The 17,912-nt window shown below is 44.7% G+C and overlaps 1 protein-coding gene across 1 annotated transcript in view; it reads left to right on the top strand.

Annotated features, from left to right (window-relative positions):
• EFHB (EF-hand domain family member B) overlaps positions 1–17,912 on the top strand; it is a 61,293-nt gene that overhangs the window by 21,142 nt on the left and 22,239 nt on the right. Inside the window, 2 exon segments of the mRNA XM_018053227.1 lie at positions 1,719–1,829; positions 7,164–7,293. Of these exon segments, the coding sequence (XP_017908716.1) occupies positions 1,719–1,829; positions 7,164–7,293 (241 nt within the window).

Raw genomic sequence — 17,912 nt, 5'->3', positions numbered from 1 at the left:
ACCGCCATGCAACAGGACTTTGCTCCTTATCTATCCTGTTGCAGCAGCTCGCATCTGCGAAGCCGAAACGCCCAATGCTTCCCTCCCCCAGAGCCCTCGCCCTCGTCTGTTCCCTAGGTCTGCGTATAACTCTCAACTCTGTATGAAACTCGGTTTCATACAATAGACCACGGAACAGATAAGTTTGGTGAATGCTGCGTACAACACTCATTCATACCAGTCCACGATGTGTACCTGCTTACTAAGCGAACAGGCAGCGTCAGGGCAGACTCCTCTGTCATCTGGAGAGGGGGTGGCGCGTGTATTTCCACGCGTGACTCACCATCAGTCAGAGGCCGTCCCTCCTCTGCCTCCCTGCCTCCTGCCCTCTCCAGTGCTGTCCTGCAGATCTTCTCACTTTTGGCCTTTTTAGGTCCCTTACGCTCCCCCTCCAGATATCATTACAGGGACCTCAAACTCTGTCATAATTTTATCATTCTGCTGAGAGAGGTGCTTCTCTCTTTGTCTTTCTGCACCCGCTGAGGCTTTGCTCCAGGAACCTTATCTTTCTTACCAAAAGGTCCATTAGGGTGTTTTTTCGTTCACATAGTAGTATCTGTTCTGGAGATAAATTATGCCTTTGTCTTGGAAGGCAAAATCTGCAGTTGTACTTTATTGTATCACATATAAAGTTAAAATTTGTTAATATTTGAAATATTAAAATGTATTTTAGAAGAGGTAAAATATCTTGTTTTCCTTTTAAATAGGATTAAAAATTGTATTTAAGCAGACAGAACATTACAGAATTACCGTAGTTATATCATAACTGCTATCTAAGATTAGTTCATTTAATATGAAAAGTACTCACTTATATATGTAATAAAAGGAATGCTCCAGAACACATGTATGTGTATTAATAGGTGTAATGGTTCCTACATCAAAAGAGAAGTACTGCTTTACAGGATTATTCTGAGCAGGACCACCTTCCAATATTCTTAACGGTTTGTTTACAGACCCCAATTCTTGGCATACAGTCCAAAAGAAAGAAAACACCTCAATGTATGTTGTTAGGTACAAAGAGAAAACTGCAAATGGAATTATATTTAAAAATCATTACAGGAAACAATAAAGACAAAATAACTCGCTGTATATAAAGCCAGGAACTGCCAGTCCTGGGAAAGCAGCTATTCAACAGAGACCTTCTAGCTCTAGGTTTGGGGCCAGAAGGAAGAAGAGTTTCTTTCCGATGCCAGTGATTTCCCTGGCACCTTGGGCCAGTTCGAAGATGGATATTCACAGCTACAGATTCGGATGTGCGCTGTAGTCTATAGCTGCCAAAATTTGCATCAAGGCATTCCCCACAGGGCACCAGGGCTTATGAAGCTGATTTGTGATTCACATTTGCCTAGATCCTCTTGGAAGTATGGAGCAAACTAAAATAAAAATTATCCTGAGATTCTCAAAATTGGGAAATTAATTGGGCTTGGCATGTGGCTCAGGACGACCAAAGTGGTTAACATTCTTCAGAACTCTAGGGAGGGAGCCTGTTCCAGTGGGGGTCCGTGAGACCATGACTCCCGGGCCGCTCCTGTCTCGGCGGCCAGTATCGGTGTGCGCTGGCTCTGTGCCCCTGTAGCTTGGGCAGGCAGCACACCCAGTTTGCCATTTGCTCCAGTCAATTTCAATGTTACAAAGAGATGAAAAGCATCTTAAAACTGATTTCATCATTCTTTCTTCAGAAATGTCTGCTAGAGATATGGTGAATCCACCAAAACCCTATAAAGAGGTATTTGAAGAAGCGCAGGCAGGCCACGATCTGTACATCGTATCTCACAACGACTATTTTGTGGGTAAGTTTCCTCCGGTGTAAAACAGGAGAATATGGCACTCAGACTTGTGAAGAGGGATAGGGAGATGATGAGCTCAACGATGAGATGCCTGGTTGTGCTATAGACTAATTCTAGTGATGCATGCTGAGTCACTTCAGTCCTGTCTGACTCTGTATGACCCTATGGACTGGGGCCTGCCAAGCTCCTCTGTACACAGAGATTCTCCAGGCTAGAAGACCGGGGTGAGAGGCCATGCACTCCTCCAGGGGATCTTTCGACCCAGGGGTTGAACCCAGGTCTCATTTTGTCTCCTGCATTGGCAGGCGGGTTCTTTACCAGAAGCAACATCTGAGAAGCCCAACTTATAAGGTTACAAACCCTGATAGCTGGGAACATATACCCTTATAAAATGTCCAACGAAAAGAAGCAGTTAAGATGAAACGTTAGGTAGTCTAATCTTGTGTGAGTGGATCTAGGCTTAAAAATACCATTCTTATTCAAATATCAAGATTATTCTAAGTGCTTCATTTTAAATGAGGAATATAGTTACTGGTCAAGTGCAGAAGTTTTCACATCATGAAGTTTAAGGCGTTGCTTACCACTGATTATCTTTCAGACCTTGAATATTTTACTTATCATCATCTATTTTAAATTTCTTAAATAGGCAGGGATGATGATGTTGTGCGGATGAAGTGAGTGCCTGCAAAATGCCAGCATGGCGTCTGGAGCGTAGTTAGGGCTCGGTGATAGTAGTGCTAGTATTAAGTGATTGTGACTAAAAGTAGCTTATTGTTCGAACTGGGGCTTCCCAGGTGGCGACAGTGGTAAAGAAAACCCGCCCGCCAGTGCTGGAGACGTAAGAGAAGCGGGTTCGATCCCTGGGTCAGGAAGATCCCCTGGAGGAGGAAATGGCACCCCCTCCAGTCTTCTTGCCTGGGACATCCCATGGATGGAGGAGCCCGGTGGGTCCCAGTCCGCATGGTCACAGAGTCAGACAGGACTGAAGTGACTTAGCTTGCGTTGCTGGAATTATTCTATAGCACAACCGAAAGGCATTGGGTGTTTAAGTGCTGTAAGTTACAAGTTACCTGTGTGAGCTAAGTAGAATTTTGATCTAACAGGACTGAGAGTTAGACTCTAATACACGTCCTGAGAATGGAGAAGGGCATGGCAAGCCCACTCCAGTATTCCTGCCTGGGAAGTCCCATGGACAGAGGAGACTGGTGGGCTCCAGTCCAGGGGGCTGCAAGGAGAGGAACACGGTTGAGCAATTGGGCACACTCTCATGTCCTGAGATGGGTTGCGCCCAATTCACCAACTGGCCAACCTTAGTTAGAAGTGAGACTCTCCCTCCAAGGCGGTAGGGGCCCCCCTCTCTGTCTTACTTTTCTCCCCATGGCCCTTGGATCCTCTTCCTCCTGAACCTCGCTGACAGCGGGGGCTGTCTCCCAGGCCCTCCGCTCCACGCGTGGCTTCTCTTGGTCTCTGCGAGTCGTTGCATGGACCCCAGGGCCCGGGCCCCAGGCCCCGGGTGGGCTCCATCTTCACTGTGCTCTGGACCCAGGCCCTGGGTGGGTTCCACCGTCACGTGCTCCAGACCGGAGCCTGGGTGGGCTCCACCGTCATGCATGCTGGACCCCACCCCGGACCCTGGGCCTTGGGTGGGCTCCACCATCACGCGCCCAGGACCCCGAGCCGTGGGTAGCCTCCACCCTCCCGCCTCGCCCCGTCCCGTCTCCTGGCCTCCGAAGTCCTCTCTCCCGCCGCTGCACCCTCACTCCCTGGCCCTCTCTCCTTTTCCTCCCTCTTGTTTTTGCCTTTATTCCTCCTTCCCTCTATTTCTTGTGAAAATACTTTATTCCTTTTCAGAAAAAGTTTAGCATCGATAGCACTGTCTAATCCAATGCCATTTAGCTGTTTTAGAAAGAACCGTATCAATGAATATATATAGAGACAACATTTTAGGATACATCTAAAATGCAGAAGCTATTAAGAAGAGGTGGCAAGAATACACAGAAGAACTGTACAAAAAAGATCTTCACGACCCAGATAATCACGAAGGTGTGATCACTCACCTAGAGCCAGACATCCTGGAATGTGAAGTCAAGTGGACCTTGGAAAGCATCACTATGAACAAAGCTAGTGGAGGTGATGGAATTCCAGTGGAGCTATTTCAAATCCTGGAAGATGATGCTGTGAAAGTGCTGCACTCAATATGCCAGCAAATTTGGAAAACTCAGCAGTGGCCGCAGGACTGGAAAAAGTCAGTTTTCATTCCAATTCCAAAGAAAGGCAATGCCAAAGAATGCTCAAACTACAGCACAATTGCACTCATCTCACACGCTAGTAAAGTAATGCTCAAAATTCTCCAAGCCAGGCTTCAGCAGTACGTGAACCGTGAACTTCCAGATGTTCAAGCTGAATTTAGAAAAGGCAGAGGAACTAGAGATCAAATTGCCAACATCTGCTGGATCATGGAAAAAGCAAGAGAGTTCCAGAAAAACATCTATTTCTGCTTTATTGACTATGCCAAAGCCTTTGACTGTGTGGATCACAAGAAACTGTGGAAAATTCTGAAAGAGATGGGAATACCAGACTACCTGACCTGCCTCTTGAGAAACGTGTATGCAGGTCAGGAAGCAACACTTAGAACTGGACATGGAACAACAGACTGTTTCCAAATAGGAAAAGGAGTACATCAAGGCTGGATATTGTCACCCTGCTTATTTAACTTCTATTCAGAGTACATCATGAGAAATGCTGGGCTGGAAGAAGCACAAGCTGGAATCAAGATTGCTGGGAGAAATATCAATAACCTCAGATATGCAGATGACACCACCCTTATGGCAGAAAGTGAAGAGGAGCTAAAAAGCCTCTTGATGAAAGTGAAAGAGGAGAGTGAAAAAGTTGACTTAAAGCTTAACATTCAGAAAACAAAGATCATGGCATCTGGTCCCATCACTTCATGGGAAATAGATGGGGAAACAGTGGAAACAGTGTCAGACTCTATTTTTTGGGCTCCAAAATCACTGCAGATGGTGACTGCAGCCATGAAATTAAAAGATGCTTACTCTTTGGAAGGAAAGTTATGACCAACCTAGATAGCATATTCAAAAGCAGAGACATTACTTTGCTGACTAAGGTCCGTCTAGTCAAGGCTATGGTTTTTCCTATGGTCATGTATGGGTGTGAGAGTTGGACTGTGAAGAAGGCTGAGTGCCGAAGAATTGATGCTTTTGAACTGTGGTGTTGGAGAAGACTCTTGAGAGTCCCTTGGACTGCAAGGAGATCCAACCAGTCCATTCTGAAGGAGATCAGCCCTGGGTGTTCTTTGGAAGGACTGATGCTAAAACTGAAACTCCAGTACTTTGGCCACCTCACGCGAAGAGTTGACTCATTGGAAAAGACTCTGATGCTGGGAGGGATTGGGGGCAGGAGGAGAAGGGGACGACCGAGGATGAGATGGTTGGATGGCATCACTGACTCGATGGATGTGAGTCTGAGTGAATTCCGGGAGTTTGTGATGGACAGGGGGGCCTGGCAAGGTGCATTTCCTGGGGTCTCAAAGAGTCGGACACGACTGAGCGACTGAACTGAAAATGCCTTTAGCAGTTGGATGAAACGGAGTACAGATTTTAAAAATATTTAATTCTGTATTTATATTGAGGTGTTGCTCAGTTACGATGTGCTAGTGTCTGGTGTGCAGCAAAGTGACTCAGCTGTACACGTGTAGGTTCTTTCCCGTTATGTCTTGTTGTAGGGTGTTGAGTATATCTCCCAGTGCTGTCCAGAATGACCTTGTTGTTTATCCATAATATATATAATATATAATTTCTAAGCCCATCCACTGAGCTATTGTCTTCAGTTAAATGTGATAGTAATCTCCATTCTTTTGGGGAAGCTGCTATATGCGTTTAAATTTTTTTACTTAAAATAATGTGTCAGGGACACCATTAATGACGACCTCTTTAAGTATACTTAATTTAAATTATTACTAAAGTTATATTTTCTTTTATAAAATGCAAGCTGCATAGGGACTTCCTTGGCAGTCCGGTGGTGAAGATTCCGAGCTTCCACAGCAAGGGGTGTGGGTTTGATTCCATCTCAGGGGCTAAGATCCCACATGCCTCGCAGAGTGGCCAAAAAATAAAAAAAAAAAAAAAACAGGCTACATAGAAATGTATAAAATACAAAGAAAATCTTCTAAAATCTCCAGTCACAGATGATGCTTTGATTTATGTTTTTCTTTGCCGTTCAGAGAGGAGTCTGTGTTTATGCTTGTCTTCTTAGGTCAGTTCCCAATATTATATTTTTCAGAGTTATAGAAATGTACTGTTTATCTATCTTTGTGAAGACGGTTCGCTTCTTTAAGACTCAGCCCTAGGTTTCTGAAGCTCTGAGTCTCAGAGCCGGGCCGCCGCCCTGATTCTCGCCCAGCCTGCCCTCGCACCTGCTGGGTGTGAGACTCCCATCCCCAGCGTCCTCCCCAGTGACGGGCTTTGCCAATCTTTAGGTTTTGCTCAACTGAGAGACGAATTGTGACTGCGTACTATTGGTTTTGCTTACATCATTTGGGTTACTAGTGAGACTGAATCTTTTTCCTTATCATTTCATAACCTTTTGTGTGCGTGCACGCTCAGTCATGTCTGACTCTTCGCAACTCTGTGCGCTGTAGCCTGCCAGGCTCCTCTGTCCAGTAACCTTTTAGCTCACCTCTAGTTTCAGTCTTACTTTCTTATCTATAAATAGAGAACTAATACCACATCATACTTGAAAAAAATACAGTGTTAGATCTTAAAGACCTCCCTGCTGGGTTTTCAGTCCTCAATCACCCTTCAAACGTCTCTGCGATAAGTGATCATAATGAAATGTGAGGGTTGTAATGCAAATCTTAGTGAGAGCAACTCTAAACTACCAGCCTCTCGGGGCTTCCCGGTGGTCCGGGCCAAGACTCGGGCTCCCTCTGCGGGAGGTCGGGGGGCGGGGACAGTAAAGTAAAATGCCGACCTCTCAGATCTTAGCGGAGGGCAAAGCACCACCGGGGGCCAAACGCTCCGCCGCACATCCCCGGATCCGCAGAACCTCTTTCACGTGGATGGGCCTGCATTTTTCATGTGCATGTCTTTCTCTGCATCATTTTTCTACTTTCCGAGAATCTGCTCGAGGAACTCGCGCTCCGCCGTCTCCCAGCGCTCATGGGAGAGTGCCTCTGTCTCTGTCGCCGAAGCTGGAGTTCCTGCGCTGTTACAGTCTCACTTTCTCCCACTGGCATATTCCTTGTTACTGAGAACATCATGTGCCTCTTGCATAAAGCTGTGTTGCTTAAGTCAAAAGTCTTCCCTTTTCTTTTCTTAGGAGAAGCAAAGAACCGGAAGTATGACCCGTCAAGTTTTCATAGATTTAACTTGTATGGGATCCCAACACCACATTTTAATGACGGACGAAATATGGCAAAAACTTTACGTTGGCTTCATGAACTACAAATGTAAGTATGTTGTGTCTTGGAACAAGTGTTAGATAAATGGCATATAGACTTAAAAAGTGATTAAATTTGTTTTTTTAAGAGGTAAGGCATTGACTTGGTTCAAACATAAAAATAATATAAAAAGATGCACAGTGATCTGTCTTCTAAACTCTCCAGTTCCCCCAGAGATCACCATGATGCTGGTTTTTTGTTTGTCTGTTTTTCACCGTGTGGCTTGCAGGATCTTATTCTCCCACTAGGGATCGAACCCAGGCCCCTTGTGGTGGAAGCACAGAGTTCTAACCACTGGAAGGGCAGGGAACTCCTTGTGTGTGATTCTGAAGTTATTTCATGCCTTTTCAGTAGATCAGAGGACTTCCCTGGTGGCTCAGACGGTAAAGCATCTGCCTACGATGCAGCAGGCCTGGGTTCGATCCCTGGGTTGTGAAGCTCTCCTGGAGAAGGAAATGGCAACCCACTCCAGTATTCCTGCCTGGAGAATCCCAGGGACGGAGGAGCCTGATAGCCTACAGTCCATGGGATTGCAAAGAGTCGGACACGACTCAGTGACTTCACTTTCAGCAGATCAGAAGACATATATGAATGTTTTTTATCTACGGGACCCACCCTACTACATTCCTTAAAGATCGTGGACTTTTGGGTAGATTGTCTCTACAAAGACAGCATGTAATTGACATGTCATCTATCCTTCAGCTTTCTGTAGTAGTTAGGTGGGCCCCTGAGCATCTGACTTAACTCTTACAAACTGACCTGTTTACACCTGCATTCTATACTTGACTACTTTCCTAAGATATTAAAATGTTTCCTTAGTTTTTCATTTCTTGTCTTATATCTAAGGCAACTAACAAAGTAAAATCCTCTATTTCCTGCTATGCTGAAAAAAATCAGAGGATTGAAGATGCTGGTGTAGTGGGTTGAATAGTGGCCTTCAAAGATGTCCACGTTCTAATTCCAAGAACCTGTGATGGTTATCTTATATGGGAAAAGGGTCCTTGTAAATGCAATTCCGTGGACGCTCTTGAGATCATTTTGGATGATCTGTGCATGTGTGCTGAGTCGCTTCAGTGGTGTCGGACTCTTTGCGTACGGCAGCCCTCCAGGCTCCTGTGTCCGTGGGATTCTGCAGGCAAGAATACTGGAGTGGGTTGCTCTGCCCTCCTCCAGGGGATCTTCCCCACCCAGGGACAGAACCCAGGTTTCTTATATCTCCTGCATTGGCAGGCGGGTTCTTAACCACTAACACCATCTGGGAAGCCCCTGGATGATCTGGGTGGGCGAAAATCCAGTAGCAAGTGTCCTAATAAGGGAAAGGCTGAGGGAGACCCCATGTCCAAGGTAAGAGAAACCCAAATAAGACGATAGGTGTTGCAAGAGGGCATCAGAGGGCAGACACACTGAAACCATACTCACAGAAAACTAGTCAATCTGATCACACAGACCACAGTCTTGTCTAACTCAATGAAACTAAGCCATGCCCCCAGGGCAACCCAAGACGGGCAGGTCATGGTGGAGAGGTCTGACAGAATGTGGTCCACTGGAGAAGGGAATGGCAAGCCACTTCAGTATTCTTGCCTTGAGAACCCATGAACAGTATGAAAAGGCAAAATTATAGGATACTGAAAGAGGAACTCCCCAGATCAGTAGGTGCCCAATATGCTACTGGAGATCAGTGGAGAAATAACTTCAGAAAAAATGAAGGGATGGACCCAAAGTAAAAACAATACCCAGTTGTGGAGGATGTGACTGGTGATAGAAGCAAGGTCCGATGCTGTAAAGAGCAACATTGCATAGGAACCTGGAATGTTAGGTCCATGAATCAAGGCAATTGGAAGTGGTCAAACAGGAGATGGCAAGAGTGAACGTCGACATTCTAGGAATCAGCGAACTAAAATAGACTGGAATGGGTGAATTTAACTCAGATGACCATTACATCTACTACTGCAAGCAGGAATCCCTCAGAAGAAATGGAGTAGCCATCATGGTCAACAAAAGAGTCTGAAATGCAGGACTTGGATGCAATCTCAAAAACGACACAATGATCTTTGTTCGTTTCCAAGGCAAGCCATTCAATATCACAGTAATCCAAGTCTACGCCCCAACCAGTAATGCTGAAGAAACTGAAGTTGAATGGTTCTATGAAGACCTACAAGACCTTTTAGAAGTAACACCCAAAAAAGATGTCCTTTTCATTATAGGGGACTGGAATGCAAGAGGAGGAAGTCAAGAAACGCCTGGAGTAACAGGCAAATTTGGCCTTGGAATACGGAATGAAGCAGGGCAAAGACTAATAGAGTTTTGCCAAGAAAATGCACTGGTCATAGCAAACACCCTCTTCCAACAACACAAGAGAAGACTCTACACATGGACATCACCAGATGGTCAACACCAAAATCAGATTGCTTATATTCTTTATAGCCAAAGATGGAGAAGCTCTATACAGTCAACAAAAACAAGACCAGGAGCTGACTGTGGCTCAGATCATGAACTCCTTATTGCCAAATTCAGACTTAAATTGAAGAAAGTAGGGAAAACTGCTAGACCATTCAGGTATGACCTAAATCAAATCCCTTATGATTACACAGTGCAAGTGAGAAATAGATTTAAGGGCCTAGATCTGATAGATAGAGTGCCTGATGAACTATGGAATGAGGTTTGTGACATCGTACAGGAGACAGGGATCAAGACCATCCCCATGGAAAAGAAATGCAAAAAAGCAAAATGGCTGTCTGGGGAGGCCTTTCAAATAGCTGTGAAAAGAAGAGAAGTGAAAAGCAAAGGAGAAAAGGAAAAATATAAGCATCTGAATGCAGAGTTCCAAAGAATAGCAAGGAGAGATAAGAAAGACTTCCTCAGTGATCAATGCAAAGAAATAGATTAAAACAACAGAATGGGAAAGACTAGAGATCTCTTCAAGAAAATTAGAGATACCAAGGGAACATTTCATGCAAAGATGGGCTCGATAAAGGACAGAAATCGTATGGACCTAACAGAAGCAGAAGATATTAAGAAGAATTGGCAAGAATACACAGAAGAACTATACAAAAAAGATCTTCATGACCAAGTTAATCACGATGGTGTGATCACTCACCTAGAGCCAGACATCCTGGAATGTGAAGTCAAGCAGTGGCCACAGGACTGGAAGAGGCCAGTTTTCATTCCAATCCCTAAGAAAGGCAATGCCAAAGAATGCTCAAACTACCACACAATTGCACTCATCTCACACGCTAGTAAAGTAATGCTCAAAATTCTCCAAGCCAGGCTTCAGCAATCTGTGAACCACGAACTTCCAGATGTTCAAGCTGGTTTTAGAAAAGGTAGAGGAACCAGGGATCAAATTGCCAACATCCACTGGATCAGACTTTATTTTTGGGGGCTCCAAAATCACTGCAGATGGTGACTGCAGCCATGAAATTAAAAGACGCTTACTCCTTGGAAGGAAAGTTATGACCAACCTAGACAGCATATTTAAAAAGACATTACTTTGCCAACAAAGGTCTGTCTGGTCAAGGCTATGGTTTCTCCAGTGGTCACGAATGGATGTGAGAGTTGGCTTGTGGTCATTTGTTCTCGCAACCCCAGGAAATGAATGCACGGGACCTGCATTTGTGTGCATTCAGTGGTGGGAGTGGCTTTGTTTTGCCCTCTGCCCTCTGTTTAAAATTTTTTTTCCGTTTATAATTTTTTTAAGGTTAAGCTTTTTGGTGTATTGTTGACTCCCAGCGTTGTGTTAGCTTCAGGTGTACAGCGGCGTGATCGGTCACGCGCAGGTGTACAGCGGAGTGATCGGCCTCCCGCAGGTGTACAGCGGGGTGATCGGTCACGCGCAGGTGTACAGCGGAGTGATCGTCACGCGCAGGTGTACAGCGGCGTGATCGGCCTCGCGCAGGTGTACAGCGGGGTGATCGGTCTCGCGCAGGTGTACAGCGGGGTGATCGGTCTCGCGCAGGTGTACGGCGGGGTGATCGGCCTCGTGCAGGTGTACAGCGGCGTGATCGGCCTCGCGCAGGTGTACAGCGGGGTGATCGGCCTCGTGCAGGTGTACGGCGGCGTGATCGGTCTCGCGCAGGTGTACAGCGGCGTGATCGTCACGCGCACCCCCATGTAGTTTGTTGTTTTTTAAGACCCTTTTCGCGAATAGGTCATTAGAGAGGGCTGAGTACAGCTGCCTGTGGGGGCGGTAGGTCCTTCTTGGTCGTCCAGTTTATAGGCGGTAGTGTGTGCATGTCAGGCCCAAGTTTCCAGTTACCGCCCGCTTTCCCCCGGTGACGTTCTGCTTCCCAGGCGGCGCTAGTGGTGAAGACAGTGAAAATGAAAGTCGCTCAGTCGTGTCCAAGTCTTTCTGACCCCGCGGATCATACAGTCCATGGAATTCTCCAGGCCAGAGTACCGGAGTGGGTATAGAACCTGCCAACGAATGCAGGAGACGTAAGAAACGTGGGTTCGATCCCTGGATCAGGAAGATCCCCCGGAGGAGGGCGTGGCAACCCAGTCCAATGTTCTTGCCTGGAGAATCCCATTGACGCAGGAGCATGCGGGCTCCTGTCCGTGGGGTCACAGAGAGTCAGACGCGAGGGGGGTGACCTAGCACACAGGCTGCATCTGTGACTCCACTTCTGTTTTGTGAGTAAGTTTATTTGTACCATGTTTCGAGCCTCTCTGCCCTCTTTAAAGAATACACTGCCCTCCTCCGCCTTTCCGCAGGCCCCGGAGGGCATACACAGCTTGCCTTCCCCCAGGCTCCCAGTCTGCCTGGCTCACTTGCTTGTCTGATGGCTGAGATGGCAGCTCCCAGTTATAGAGGCAAAGTGCTAAGTACTTTATACATGATTAATTTGATCCTACCAGCAACTCCAGGAAGTAGGGGTACTGTAATTTTTAGCCTTTCCATTTTATAGATGAAGAAACTGAGGTACAGAGAAGTTAAATCCTGGGCCTGAGGTCACGCAGGGAGGTGCCAGGGGTAGGGCTGAAACCCAGCAGTGTCTCTCCAGCGGCTGCCCTTAGCACAGCACCAAGGCTGTAGGCACTGACTCTGGGATCGCAGGCCTGAAACTGGGATTTCCATTCTTCCACTCCCTTATTATTTAATAGATGAGTTTCTGTTAGTTGAATTATTCAAAGCAATAATGGTAAAGCACAAAGAGAAGAAATTCTTTCCTGGGTAGCCTTTCCCTCCTGCAGGGGATCTTCCTGAGCCGCAGGTCGAACCCTGGTCTCCCGCATGGCAGGCCTTCTTTCCCATCTGAACGACCAGGGAAGCCCTTCCATATTTTAGAAAAACCATAGGAGACAGTGGTTTTTTTTCTTTTTTTTTTTTAGGATATAGAAGAGCTCCTAAAACAAACATTCATTAATTTACTACTATTAAAGGGGTTGAAACATACATAAAGGAAAACATGAGGAAATTATTTAAATACTTGACTAGATCAGTTCAGTTGCTCAGTCGTGTCTGACTCTTTGTGACCCCATGGACTGCAGCACGCCAGGCCTCCCTGCCCATCACCAACTCCCAGAGTTTACTCAAACTCATGTCCATTGAGTCAATGATGCCATCCAACCATCTCATCCTCTGTTGTCCCCTTCTCCTCCTGCCCTCAATCTTTCCTAGAATCAGAGTCTTTCCAGTGAGTCAGTTCTTCCTATCAGGTGGCCAAAGTATTGGAGTTTCAGCTTCAGTATCAGTCCTTCCAATGAATATTCAGGACTGATTTCCTTTAGGATGGACTGGTTGGATCTCCTTGCAATCCAAGGGACTTGTCCAACACCACAAGAGTCTTCTCCAACACCACAATTCAGAAGCATGAATTCTTCGGTGCTCAGCTTTTTTTATGGTTCAACTCTCACATCCATACATGACTACTGGAAAAACAATAATTTTGGCTATATGGACCTTTGTCTGTAAAGTAATGTCTCTACTTTTTAATATGCTGCCTAGGTTGGGCATAGCTTTTCTTGCAAGGAGTAAGCGTCTTTTAATTTCATGGCTGCAATCACCATCTGCAGTGATTTTAGAGCCCAAGAAAATAAAGTCTCTCACTGTTTCCATTGTTTCCCCATCTATTTGCCATGAAGTGATGGGACTGGATGTCATCATCTTAGTTTTTTGAATGTTGAGCTTTAAGCCAACTTTTTCACTCTCCTCTTTCACTTTCATCAAGAGGCTTTTTAGTTCCTCTTCACTTTCTGCCATAAGGGTGGTGTCATCTGCATATCTGAGGTTATTGATATTTCTCCCGGCAGTCTTGATTCCAGCTTGTGCTTGGAGTTAAGCATATTCATTTACAGCTCACTTTTTTTTGTTTCTATCTTTTTTTTTGTCTTTTAGTTTTAATTGAAGTATAGAAAGAAAGAAAGTGAAGTCGCTGAGTCGTTTCCGACTCTTTGCGACCCCGTGGACTGTAGCCCGCCAGGCTGCTCCGTCCATGGGGTTCTCCAGGCAAGAGTACTGGAGTGGGCTGCCATTTCCTTCTCCAGGGGATCTTACTGACCCAGGGGTTGAGCCTGGGTCTCCCGCACTGCAGGCATTCTTTGCCGCCTGAGCCCCCGGGGAGACCAGCTGAAGCATGGCTGGTTCGCAGTGTTGTGTTAGTCTTAGGTACTCAACAAAGGGGCTCAGTGATACATAAATATGTGCACATATAAAATATAGTTTTTCAGACTCTTTTCCATTGTAAGTTATTAGACCATAAGGGGTATAGTTCCCTGTGCTAAACAGGGCCTACAGTATAGCAACAGAAACTATATTACCTGTTACATATACTGATTACCTATTTTAAATATAGTATGTAGTATGTACATGTCAATCCCCAATTCCTCATTTATACCCCCGTTCCCCTTTGGCAACTGTTAAGCTTGTCTTCTGCGTCTGTGTGTCTATTTCTATTTTGCTTACATCTTAATGTGCTATGCACTATTCAACATACATTTGCCTTACTCTTAACTTTTTTAAGAGTTATTGGGGATATATACTTTTAAGGGATATACTTCCTTCTTAAAATTACCTGTATCTGTATTCTGCTTATGACCTCTGGTCAGAAGAATCAGTTAGAACCTAGATATGATAGACTCGTGCGTGCGTGTGCGTGTGCGTGTGCGTGTGCGTGTGTGTGTGTGTGCGTGTGTGTGCGTGTGTGACTGTGCCTGGCACACAGAAGACTTGATTGGTGAGTGAATGCCGTGAGGTGTGTCATGATCACAGCTGTTGAATCTCTGACATACACGGCTGCTCACAAATAGTTCCCGGTTCTCCCAGCAACATGTTCTAGGCAGTGTTAGGCCGAGAAGCGAGGGCTGTGTGGCTTAGAATCCTCCTTTTTGCCATCTGGCATGCTCCTAATCAAGCTCTTGGCGCTGGTTTCAGATTGTCAACTTTATACATTCAAATTATGGCCTTCAAACTGCCTTTGATTTATTCTGACTTTACCCCATTGTTCTTTTTCTTCTTTTTGAACTAATGGGAAGTAAATAAAGAAATAAGAGATGAATTATGTTATCTTTCATCTTTTGTTTCTCTACAGAGTGTCATTCTTCTGCAGAAGTTTATTCAGCTCTGTATTTCTCCAGTACAGGAAATAGTTTTAAAAGCAAAAGGAGTTTAAGAATTTTAGGCTCACTCTTTTTAGTCTTAGCAAAACAATAGAGGTTTATTAATTTTAATGTTATTAAATAGTGGTGGTGTAATTTTACAGTTCTCAAAAGAAATCCTTACTCATTTAATCACAGTGGTGGAAGTAATGAAATTATATTACAGAAAATTAGCAAAATAAAATCAAATCACCCATAATCCTGTCACCTTAATTCAACCTTTATTATCTTTTTCATTTATTTCTTTCTGCTGTGGCTTCCTGTGTTGATTTTTGCATACCTTTTGTTTTGTTTTTGCATAACTTTAATCAGAGTGCAATTTCATTTTATATTCTGTTTTGGCTCTTAACATAAAATACTTTTATATGGCTGTGTATTCTTAATAACCAACATTTAGAATGCACACAGAGTGTGTTCTTGTTAATATGACGTGATTAATCACCTCCAGGATTGAACACTTAGATTCTTTTCTTTTTTTCCCCTTATAGTCAGTGAGACTACAAGCATTTTTATAAATATAATTTTTTCAGACTTTTAATTTGTGTATTATCTCCTTATGATTGGTTTTCAGATGTGGATAAAAGGGTGACTAATTTTATGCTTTTTGAATCATATTGCCAAAATATTTCCAAAAGAATTATCATCGCTTGCACTAGCCATCTGCAAGTGTTTTGCCATGCTATTTGCCAATGTTAGATATTCTCTCTTTCTCTCTCTATATATAGATACGTATTTAAATATGTACTATGTTAAACAGGATATTTTGTTGTTCTTTTTATTTCATTTGTTACTGTAGAGTATTAGAATTTCTCCATATATTTGCTTACTAGTTGTCAGTTGCTTATATCCTTTGGTTATTTATTTCTTTAATGCTTACTTTTCTGTTATAAATCTTAGGAGTTATATGAATGATATTAACACTTTGGCTTTATTTACTGAAAAATTTTTGTCTTACTTTTCAATCAAAATTTTGTGTTCTGTCACTTATCTTTATAAAGGAATATACATGATAGAACACACATGAGTGAAACATAAAGCTTTCCTTTCAGCATATACTTTCTTCTGGAACTGGATTCAGTTTTTGATGATTCAAATGATCATGGCATTTTGCATGATGTACTCTGCATATGAGTTAAATAAGCAGGGTGACAGTAGACAGCCTTAACAATATACAGTACTCCTTTCCCAATTTGGAACCAGTCTGTTGTTCCATGTCAAGTTCTAACTGTTGCTTTTTGACCTGCATACAGGTTTCCCAGGAGACAGGTCAGGTGGTCTGGTATTCCTATCTCTTGAAGAATTTTCCATAGTTTGTTGAGATCCATACAGTCAAAGGCTTTTGCATAGTGAATTAAGCAGAAGCAAATATTTTTCCGGAACTCTCGCGCTTTTTCGATGATCCAACTGATGTTGGCAATTTGATCTCTGGTTCCTCTGCCTTTTCTAAATTCAGCTTGAACATCTGGAAGTTCACGGTTCATGCACTGTTGAAGCCTGGCTGGGAGAATTTTGAGCTTTACTTTGCTAGCGTGTGAGATGAGTGCAATTGTGCAGTAGCTTGAGCATTCTTTGGCATTGCCTTTCTTAGGGACTGGAATGAAAACTGACATTTTCCAGTCCTGTGGCCACGGCTGAGTTTTCCATATTTGCTGATGTATTGAGTGCAGCACTTTCACAGCATCATCTTTCAGGATTTGAAACAGCTCAGCTGGAATCCCATCACCTCCACTAGCTTTGTTCATAGCGATGCTTCCTAAAGCCCACTTGTCTTCACTTGTCTTCACATTCCAGGATGTCTGGCTCTAAGTGAGTGATCACACCATCGTGATTATCTGGGTCATGAGGATCTTTTCTGTATAGTTCTGTGTATTCTTGCCATCTCTTCTCAATATCTTCTGCTTCTGCTAGGTCCCGACCATCTCTGTCCTTCCCCGTGCCCGTCTTTGCGTGGAGTGTTCCCTTGCTGTCTCTAATTTTCCTGAAGGGGTCTTGAGCACGGTTTTGGCTCTGTCTCTGGGACCTGGTGTGAGCAAGGTTTGTTTCGAGTCCTCCAAGTGTCTCTGTTGGGTATGGGGTTTCACTCAAAACGTGATCTCATCCCTCCTCCTGTCTTGCTGGGGCTTCTCATTTGCTCTTGGATGTGCGGTATCTTCTTTTTGCTGGGATCCAACATTCTCCTGTCAGCGGTTGTTCAGCAGTGAGTTGTAATTTTGGAGTTCTCGCAGGAGAAGATGATTGCACGTCCTTCTGCTCCGCCACACCGTTCTACTCCTTGTTGCTGGCGAGCTGGAGTTTGCTGCTCAGGTTGGTCTCAGCCCGGGTTCCGCGTCTCTGGCCAACCAGGGAAGCCGCAGAGAAGCACTGGGCTGAGCTGGCGGGCGCGGGGTCGCGGGCACCGGGGGAGCAGGGCTCCGGGCTGGATCAGCGCCGCTGCTGGGGAGGGCCGCGCCGTGCCAGGAGACCGAGCCGCGCACCACCTCCGACTCCCTCTCCTTCTAAAATGTCCAGTTTCAGAGTGTGGATGAAGCCAGGCTGGATGAAGCACAAGCTGGGATCAAGATTGCTGGGAGAAATATCAGTAACCTCAGCGATGCAGATGACACCACCCTTCTGGCAGAAAGTGAAGAGGAACTAAAGAGCCTCTTGATGAAAGTGAAAGAGGAGAGTGAAGAAGTTGGCTTAAGACTCAACATTTAGAAAACTAAGATCACGGCATCCGGTTCCATCACTTCATGGCAAATAGATGGGGAAACAGTGAGAGAGTTTAATTTTGGGAGCTCCAAAATCACTGCAGATAGTGACTGCAGCCATGAAATTAAAAGACACATGCTCCTTAGAAGAAAAGCTTAATCAACCTAGAGAGCATATTAAAAATCAGAGACATTACTTTGCCAACAAAGGTCCATCTAGTCAAGGCTATGGTTTTTCCAGTAGTCATGTATGGATGTGAGAGTTGGACCATAAAGAAAGCTGAGTGCCAAAGAATTGATGCTTTTGAAGTGTGGTGTTGGAGAAGACTCTTGAGAGTCCCTTGG

The sequence above is a fragment of the Capra hircus genome, chromosome 1 (assembly GCF_001704415.2).
Source record: "Capra hircus breed San Clemente chromosome 1, ASM170441v1, whole genome shotgun sequence".
Lineage (NCBI taxonomy): Eukaryota > Metazoa > Chordata > Mammalia > Artiodactyla > Bovidae > Capra > Capra hircus.
Note: the sequence above shows the minus strand (reverse complement) of the source record. Positions and strands in the feature narration are given on the sequence as shown.